The 10,028-nt window shown below is 37.0% G+C and overlaps 1 protein-coding gene across 13 annotated transcripts in view; it reads left to right on the forward strand.

Moving 5' to 3' along the window:
- PDE4D (phosphodiesterase 4D) overlaps positions 1-9,336 on the forward strand; it is a 1,492,536-nt gene extending 1,483,200 nt beyond the window's left edge. For all 13 annotated transcript variants that reach the window (XM_004744606.3, XM_045075658.1, XM_004744608.3 and 10 more), the window contains 4 exons: positions 1,688-1,842; positions 2,736-2,858; positions 3,549-3,731; positions 4,430-9,336. In XM_004744606.3, the coding sequence (XP_004744663.1) occupies positions 1,688-1,842; positions 2,736-2,858; positions 3,549-3,731; positions 4,430-4,846 (878 nt within the window). In that variant the 3' untranslated portion in view covers positions 4,847-9,336. The remainder of the gene's footprint in view (positions 1-1,687; positions 1,843-2,735; positions 2,859-3,548; positions 3,732-4,429) is intronic.
- The last annotated feature ends 692 nt before the right edge of the window (positions 9,337-10,028 follow it).

The following is a 10,028-nucleotide window of genomic DNA, read 5'->3' on the forward strand; positions in this document are numbered from 1 at the left end:
TCTGGCCAGTCTGGATTCTTAGTAAATCTCGGGAGCCAACAGCTTTCCAAGGCAGGCTTGATCAGGACTCTTGGACCACCCTCTGTGTGCAAGCGCATCTTTACATTGATTAGAATTGAGACTCATTGTTAGAGATTCCATACCACAGATCACCCTCCTCCTTAAAGTAATAACTCATCACCTTTTTCTTCTGCAGGATCCACAGTCTTATTTTCTTTCTTCTTTTTTTATGAGATATATAAACTATCCCAGGTTTTTGCAAGCCTGAGTCAGTTCATGCATTAATACCCCTTATCCCTATGCATACTTATTCCCTTACAAGAACCCTAAAAGTTGAATTAGGCATTCTTTGTCCAGTCAGAAAACATTTGCTTTCCTTCCAGTTTGTATCTTTTAATAGGAATCGACTGTAGAAACCATAATACCATGTGTTAAGATCCTATAGAGATGAATTTTTATATCTATGTTTATCATCTATAGATAAATGTTTACAGTTTGAAGCTTTCAGAGACTATTTAAAAGTCAGACTTGACCAGATACTATCTGAATGAATGAATGAATACTATTGTTTTATCCCCCCAAAAGAGACTAATCACACCCACTTCGTGGTACTCTACACATCTCAGTTCCTGTGGTTTGGGAGCAAAAATTTAGATGTGTAAACTCCTATTTCTATAGTACTGGTAAATTCATAGGACTTCACCAAAGAAATATGTCTACCTCTCTTATCCTTCCTGGTTCCTTTAAAATAGCCATTAAGTAACACTGGATATTTCTTTCTTAGAAATGTATGTATTTCCCATGCATTAGTCAGAAAAAAAGATCAAATACATGTGCTTTCGGTCTTTACAGTGACCTAAGTGGAAACAGAATAAATCACAAATTGTTTTTAATGACCATCTTATGGAATTTTGTCTACTATTTATAGGAACTAGGAAAGAAGCAGGATCTTACTGCCTAAAACACACGGGTCCAGGGCAGTCATAAGGGAGAAGCAAAATCTTCATCACGGAGTTATGTGGGCAGCTGACCCCTGTCTCTGTGAAGTCATGAGCATTCAGGTGGGAAGGGCAGTGTATCTGTATATAGTGACTACCATGATACTCAGAAAAGAAGATGGAAAAAATAAGTAAAACTTTGACTTCCAAAGCTATGCTATGGGATAAAATGAGTAAGAGCAGCATGAGCACATCTAGTATTGTTCATTTGTTCCAGACTGTTCTTGAGTATAATCCTAAACCATATGATCCTTACATTCTATGAAATGTTGGGAAGGTGGTCCACAGTTAGCAGGAACATGACAATTTATGCTGTTGATATGTTCCAGCTGTTAAAAATGATGTCATGTTCTGCTGCCCATGGAGCCACCTGTGGCAGATCTGGAGGGGCGGTTCAAGAACATTTGGCCAAATTCCTCTTCCACTTTAGAAAAATGGCAGTGGAGATCAATAGAATGAAATGACTTATCACATATCAATGGCATTAGAACTCATTCCTAAGATTCCAGCGCCCTTTCCACTGTTACATTAACTAGTCTATTCTGTCCGGGGCAGAGTCATATAATGGTAAAGCTAACAGAGATGTTGAGGGGACGTTGCTTCTTAAACCCAGACTATGCCAGAATATGAAAAATAAGATAAACTCAGAAAAAATGGCCTTATCTTCTCTCTCCTTTCTTTCTTTCAAGACTCTGAACTTGCCTTGATGTACAATGATTCTTCTGTCTTGGAGAACCACCATTTGGCTGTGGGCTTTAAGTTGCTTCAGGAAGAAAACTGTGATATTTTCCAGAATTTGACCAAAAAGCAAAGACAATCATTAAGGAAGATGGTCATTGACATTGTAAGTAGCTGATAAACACAAAAAAGAGACTTGTAATGCAAGTGGTTTTCTAAAAGTGTAAGAATGAGATGAGTATCAGGTAAATGGAATCATGTGTTTCCAAACATCACACTGCCACTTACATTCAAGAAGCCACCCGTGCAGTGATGTTCCCTACTAGGTTTGCTCCTTTCAGCAGTTTGGAGTTCGGAATAGGGACAGCTTGCCCTTACCATTCTAGTTTTGTTTTCTAAATTTCAGTCTTGTGGCAGGCAGGGAAAATGACTAACAAAAGCAGTTAATTCAAATGGATTTTTTTTCCACTTGTGAAATGGAAAATAAATTTATGTCAGTAGATGGTACTATTTATGGACATCCATGACTTGTATTTATGCACAGTATTCACAATGATTACAAGACACAGGAAAATCTCTGCTTATCAGAAACTTACTGCATTAAGCTTTGTACTTACAAAGGTAGGAGTTATGGAATTTTCTGCTGTCTTAGAACAGCAGAAGACTCACCAGGTTCTGAAGTATTCTGTGAACAGTGATGAGTTCCTTGGTCAGAGTCCAGGTACCACTTTCTAGTCCAAGGAATGGAAAAAACTTTGGAACATGTGCTGATTTTTTATCCACAGATCTCATCTTTTTCATTGTGAAAAAGTGGTTTTTCACTGTGAAAGTGGTTGCTGCTGCTAACCTTTTGTATATTGCACATTCTCATCTGGGCTTTCAGAAAACCTTCAGCAAAACAGAAGAGGCTGCCCAAAGGAGTAGTAGTACAGAATTCTCACTCACTGCTGTTAGATGCCATAGTGCTTCTCCATTTCCTTCACGTCTGCGTTAATGTTTTCATATGCAAATTTTGACTTATCCTCTGGACGTTGTTACTTATGAAAATACTCTTTTAAGGTACTTGCAACAGACATGTCAAAACACATGAATCTACTGGCTGATTTGAAAACTATGGTTGAAACTAAGAAAGTGACAAGTTCTGGAGTTCTTCTTCTTGATAATTATTCTGATAGGATTCAGGTAAAACATCATTTGAATTTGTTCTGTTTGTGTGCACATGTGTCTGTGTCTAACTTTGATAAGATTTCTGTTTCCTTTCTTGCATCTTACAATTTTAGTAATTTTAAACAGAATTTTTAAACCAAATTCTTAATCATGAGAATTAACCAGATAAAACTATTGGCTTTTTTAAATTTGCATTTTTGTTTAAAAAAAAAAAACTAATATCTCACAAAACCAACCATTTAAGCAGCTCTGAACTTAATCAGCCATGCACACGTAAACAGTTTCTTAGGATATTTTGGTATGGTGGAAGGGATATCATTGGGGGCTGTTAATACAAGTGTGAACCATACATAGACACATCATAGTTGAGCTGTTTGGAAGGAATCTTAAGCTACATGTATTTTTTTTTTTTAAAGATTTTATTTATTTATTTGACAGAGAGAAATCACAAGTAGATGGAGAGGCAGGCAGAGAGAGAGAGGGAAGCAGGCTCTCCACTGAACAGAGAGCCCGATGCGGGACTCGATCCCAGGACTCTGAGATCATGACCTGAGAAGGCAGCGGCTTAACCCACTGAGCCACCCAGGCGCCCGCTACATGTATTTTTAAGTGTTACATTCATCCACTGTGAATTTCTAGTAAAAAAAAAAAAAAAAAAGGCAAGAAGAAGCAGGTGCTGAATAAAGCGTTTGTCTCTTTTACTAGGTCCTTCAGAATATGGTGCACTGTGCAGACCTGAGCAACCCCACGAAGCCGCTCCAGCTGTACCGCCAGTGGACAGACCGCATCATGGAGGAGTTCTTCCGCCAAGGAGACAGAGAGAGGGAGCGAGGCATGGAGATCAGTCCCATGTGTGACAAGCACAATGCGTCCGTGGAAAAGTCACAGGTGATGCATTAAGCATAAAGTTTGCAGAGAGAGCACAATTCCAACCTGAACATTTGATCACTTTTTATGCATGTCATATGGTATTTCATTGGGTCTTTAAAATTACTTTGTTTTTGACAGACCAGAAAACTCTCATTCTTAAGATTTTTATTCATATGGACATATATTCATTTCTTATGACATTATATCCATGCATTATGGCTGTATTCATCTAATATATATATGGAGAGAGAATTTGTCTATCTGAACTCATAAGTGAATTCAGTTATATGAAGCCATATAGAGTATCTGGTCCGACTTCATTTATCTAAATTCACCTATGAATTGGCCATTCTAAAATAAAGTCCAGGTCTAATGCCTAAGCTCAACTCTGTAAACAAATGGAAATTGTTTACATCATAAACATACTCTTGAACTAAGAGTTCTTGCTAATTTTCACCAGCTAGTAACAACACTTTTATATGTACTATTGCCTGAAGTAGTGACTATTTTACCACACTCAGGCTAGAAGTCTTCTGTTCAGTGTTATGTTTGTGAGCCATGTTATATATTTTATATTTTAATGTAAACTATATATGTATATGCATATAAAGTGATATCATTGATACATAATCAGGTATTTGTGGGATCTAGTTCACCTTTTCCATTTTTTCTTAGTCCCAAGTCTTATGCTCAAACCGGAATTTTTTTTTAACTAGGTGGGCTTCATAGACTATATTGTTCATCCTCTCTGGGAGACATGGGCTGACCTCGTGCATCCTGATGCCCAGGACATTCTGGACACTTTGGAGGACAATCGTGAATGGTACCAGAGCACAATTCCTCAGAGCCCCTCCCCAGCACCTGATGACCAGGAGGAAGGCCGGCAGGGTCAAACTGAGAAGTTCCAGTTTGAACTAACTTTAGAGGAAGATGGCGAGTCTGACACCGAAAAGGACAGTGGAAGTCAGGTGGAAGAAGACACTAGCTGCAGTGACTCCAAGACTCTCTGTACTCAAGACTCAGAGTCTACTGAAATTCCCCTTGATGAGCAGGTGGAAGAGGAAACAGTGGGGGAGGAAGAAGACAGCCAGCCTGAACCCTGTGGAATAGAAGATCATTCTCCTGACACGTAACAGTGCAAAGAATGTCACGTCTTTTCTTTCCTTTTTATTTCTTTTTTTTTTTTTTTTAATTTAAGTAGAAAAATTGTTTCCAAAGTGCATGTCACATGCCACAACCATGGTCACACCTCACTGTCATCTGCCAGGATGTTTGTTGAACAAAACTGACCTTGACTACTCAGTCTGGCGCTCAGGAATATTGTAACCAGTTTTTTCACCTCCATGTCATCAGAGCAAGGGGGACATCTTCACGAACAGCATTTTAACAAGATTTCAGCTTGGTAAGAGCTGACAGAGCAGAGAAAATCAACTCTACAATGTTTTCAAGGGAGTATGGCTCATCGGGCAGCCCAAAAGTTGATAGGCTTTGGGGTTTCTTTTTTATTCGTTTGCAATATTTTCAGCAGAAAGAAGGCATTACACAAACAGAGTGAACCCATGGATGAAGCAACATATGTGTCAGGAATAGGACATAGCACGAATCTGTTACCAGGAGGAAGATGAGCCACAGAAATTGTATAATTTTCTAATTTCAAGTCTTCCTGATACATGACTGAACAGTGCAGTTCAGTGAGCTGCACTGACCTCTACATTTTGTATGATATGTAAAACAGATTTTTTGTAGAGCTTACTTTTATTATTAAATGTATTGAGGTATTATATTTAAAAAACTGTGTTCAAAACTTCATCTGCCACTGGTTATTTTTTTCTAAGGAGTAACTTGCAAGTTTTCAGTACAAATCTGTGCTACACTGGATAAATCTAATTTACCAATTTTACTTGCACCTTAGAGTTCATAGCAATTAACTAATTTGTAGTGATTCATTGTTTTATATACCAATGACTTCCATATTTTAAAACAAAACCCAACTTCATGTTGCAGGAAACCCTTTTTGTAGGTCTTCATTTACTTTGCTTTCATTTCAGTCTTTTCCAATAAGCAGAGTTGCTCTCACTGACTTTTTTTTTTCAGTGTACAAAGTGAGTATTTGTTCTGTAATACTTTGATGTGCATTCTGTCTAATGTGTCTTAAGCCTCAGAAACAATCATCAGTTGGTGTTGTCTGAAGCAAGTAAGAGATATATAAATACCCCGTAGCTAAAATGGTCAGTCTTTTTTAGATATTTTCCTATTTAGTGTCTTCTGGTAACTTTTTGCTGTGTCAGTAGACCCTCATTTCACAAGTGCATGTCTTTGTAATAACGCACACGTTTTATCCTCATTTTTATTGTTTTCATAGTCCGTTGTAGTAAGAAAACCTTTTTCCCCTTGTGCTGGTTTATTCTTTAGTGTGTGTTTGAAACTCTGTCCATGTTCACTAGATGGGGTCTTATCAAATATATCACCACCATTCTGATTGATGAAGAGAAGCAGGTAGTCTGGCTAAAGTCACCATTCTTTTTGACCACAAGGCCATATATAATGACTAACTTTCATTCTTGATTCATAGAGAAGAGTTAACAGCTAGCTAGGTGATTTTTAACAATATTAGCAGAATATATTAACAAACACCACTACAACTACAACTAATGCTTTTTTGTTTCTATGATTTTACCATAAGATTAAGAACTATATGAGGAATATTCTTGAAAAGTGGTTTTAAGTGTAGCAACTACTCTTCCTTAATGGATACCATGTAATGTAGAAATTGGTTTCTCAGTTATCATTGGTCCATAAGTATGTCTTATAGAGAAGAACTTTAAATGCACTGAGCGAAAGAAGTTGATGATGCCAATGGACCAGAGGTTTGGTAATATAATGCCACCCTAAAATATTAGGTTGGGTAAGAAGATTCTACGTAAGTAACAGAGATGGTTCTTGGCTGCATTTATCACCAAGAAATGTATTACAATTTTTAAGATTACTTCCCAGTATTTACCTTCAGTTGGCATCCTGGGGTACTTATTTAGTTTGGACTGTTCCCATTTCAGCTCTAAAGTATTTGCTTTCTCTTTGAAGAATTTGGAGCCCAAATAATCATTTTTCACATTCATATCCAAGAATTGAAATAGAGACCAAAAAGATTATCTGACCAAATGGACAATAAATTGTCAAGAAAAGTTGTAACCCTGGAAAACATTTATATTTGGAATTTCTCAAGCCATCTACTGGACTAATAACTAAGTCATCAGCCAGGGAAATGATCCAAAGCTGAAGATAGTCCCTATTTTAATACCCTGACATCCACAGGGGAAACTTTGGTAGAATAATTATGTAGCTCAGATCTGTTCTTAGAGCAGAACAGGAATCAACTAATTAATTATCAGATTTCCACACTCCTCTCCCTGAAAAAAAAAATCAGTAATCTTTCAAAGAATGTCCTGTTTTTAGCCAGGTGGTTTCACAAGAACATTTGGAAACTTGTTTAATTTAATTTGCCCTTGATGGAGGTATAGAAGAACAGGCAAACAAAATATTGTCATTCCCTCCTCTCATTAATGCTTGGTATTTCCCCCACAGAGTGCCTAAAATTTTAATAGTAATAGGAAAAAAATTAAAGTAGCAATATATCACAAACTAATCCAGACCTGAAAGGATTTGTAACTGGATTGAAAAACAAAGGGTTTTTGTTGTTTTGTTTTCCAGTTTGTTGGTTTATAATGGTCACATGTTGTGAGGATACTCACCGATAGACAATCAAATTGTAGAAAAGGCATACATAATATCCAAGAGACAGGGACTAATGCACTGTACAATCTGCTTATCCTCTCCCTTCTTTCTCTTTCCTTCTCTCTCGCCAAAGTGTGCTTCAGAATTATACACTGCTTTAAAAAGAACATCCTTATACAAGTGGCTTTATATTTCCTAAAATGCCATAAGAAAATGCAATATCTGGGTACTGTATGGGGAAAAAATGTCCAAGTTTGCATAAAACCAGTACATTTCAGCTTGCAAGTTACTAAATACAATAATGCTGTTTTAATTTTATTTTCTTTTACATCACTTAAAATTCACAAGAAAATAATGTAGATAGAACAAATTGCAGACAAGGAAAAAAAAAACTTGAATGAAATGGATTTTATAGAAAGCTTTATGATAATTCTTGAATGCATTATTTATTTTTTTGTGCCATGCATTTTTTTTCTCACCAAATGACCTTACCTGTAATACAGTCTTGTTTGTCTGTTTACAACCATGTATTTATTGTAATGTACATACTGTAATGTTAATTGTAAATTATCAGTTCTTATTAAAACATCATCCCATGATGGGATGGTGTTGATATATTTGGAAACTCTTGGTGAGAGAATGAATGGTGTGTATACATACTCCTTGTACATTTTCTTTTCTCCTGTAATATAGTCTTGTCACCTTAGAGCTTGTTTATGGAAGATTCAAGAAAACTATAAAATACATAAAGATATATAAATTTAAAAAACATAGCTGCAGGTCTTTGGTCCCAGGGCTGTGCCTTAACTTTAACCAATATTTTCTTCTGTTTTGCTGCATTTGAAAGTAAGCTAATGGGGTGGTGGGGGGCTAGGGCTGGGCATTTTTATATCCAAGCTTTGAAACTATTGGATTTCTGACAATAGCTGGGAGATTCTGAGACCCTTCTGAGATACAGGCTTTTAAGCTTTTAGCTCTTGCCATGAAGCAGCACTGCTTATATAATGGTTCTTCTCCCCATCTCTTGATCAGGAGCTACTTTGGGTAGTTACATCTGATTGTTGGCTGTTTTTTCCCCCCCACTTTCAAACATTAATGGGAAAATACATTCTTGCCCAGTAATAACAAAGTCTTTTTGGCTTCTTAAGCACATAGGCGGATGAACTTGATTTGAAACTAGAGCCTCAGGTCACATGTGTTGGTCAGTCATTTATTCATCAGCTTCCTGTCATGTTAAGAGAATCTGTAATAGGAAAAGTTCATTTTTTAACCCTGGAATTTTTCAACTAAAATCAATGAAATTTCCATTATATATGTAAATCCATAGATAAAACACAGTTTTTATATGATGCCAATTCAAACAAAAATGATTCACCATTCTCTAGAATTTGTTTCTGCAGAACTACTATGGCTTTCACATTTTAAAAATTAACCTTAGCATAATGGCCAGCTCCCAAAAGTTAACAAAAAATCCCCACTGGGTGGTATGGAAACTGCCTCCCTCTTGCCCAGCCCTTGGAGCACTTGATTTAGCGAGAGATCCTTTTTCTAGGAAAAATGAGCCTCCTGTTATTTTATTTTAATTTTTTGACACAAACTGTAGATTTTAGCAGCCCTGGCCCAAAGGAATTTGATTACTTTTGTTTTAAACAGTACAAAGGGGACACTATAATTATGAAAAACATCCTTACTGATTTTGGTTGTTTTTAATTTTATTTCTTAGGATATGTTTTCAGAGTGGTTAATTGTGTGTGAGCATTACAAATGATGATGATTCTTATAGTGGTTTCTTAGCCTCTCTTACAGCCCATGAGGATAGTACTGTACATCAATACCTTCATATGAAATTTTTATATGCAACGAAAATAAAAGCATGGGTTGATTCTGCCTATTTATGACTCCATCTTTTACAATTAAAAGATTATTTGTTTGAAATTGTAGGTGAGTCAGCCCAGGTTTTCCAGAGTGATGAAGAGGATGAAGTGAAATAAAAGGATAAGTGGCCTAAGTTAGTATTGATATGCTATAGATGAAACCAAGTTATGTTGATTCACCTTGCTATAGAAGAAATTGCCCAAACTATTTAGATGACCCCTAAGATTAAGTAGTGTTTTCTAAACAGTGTCGGGAAGGGGACATCTCTGCCTAAGGATTCTGGTATCCCGAGTGACTCAGACATTCAACAGTTATTTGCAGGTATATACTCAGCCATTGACAAGGTTCTAAGGATTCAGCAGAGAACAAGACAGCCATTGCTTTCTGGAGCTCAGACTCTGGAAGGCACACAGGCATTAGACACTTCCAAACACATATCATCATTAGGTGCTCAGTACAAACGAAGAAACTCCAATGCTGTGATTAAGCAGAAACCTGAACTTCTGATCTCTTCTGGAGGGCCAAAGAAGGCTGGTTAAGAAAGCGATTTGGGGCTGAGCGCTGAAGGGGAGTGAGAAGTAACCAGGCAAAAAGGGAGAATTGGTAGGAAGAGGAAGGGGGTCAAGATGAGAAAAGCCACTTGCAGAAGTCCTGAGGTACCAAAGAACTTGAGAGCTCTGGAGAAACGGAAGGAAAGCTACCCTCCCC

This window comes from Mustela putorius, unplaced genomic scaffold (assembly GCF_011764305.1).
Source record: "Mustela putorius furo isolate JIRA1106 unplaced genomic scaffold, ASM1176430v1.1 tig00000145_pilon_pilon_pilon, whole genome shotgun sequence".
NCBI classification, from domain to species: domain Eukaryota; kingdom Metazoa; phylum Chordata; class Mammalia; order Carnivora; family Mustelidae; genus Mustela; species Mustela putorius.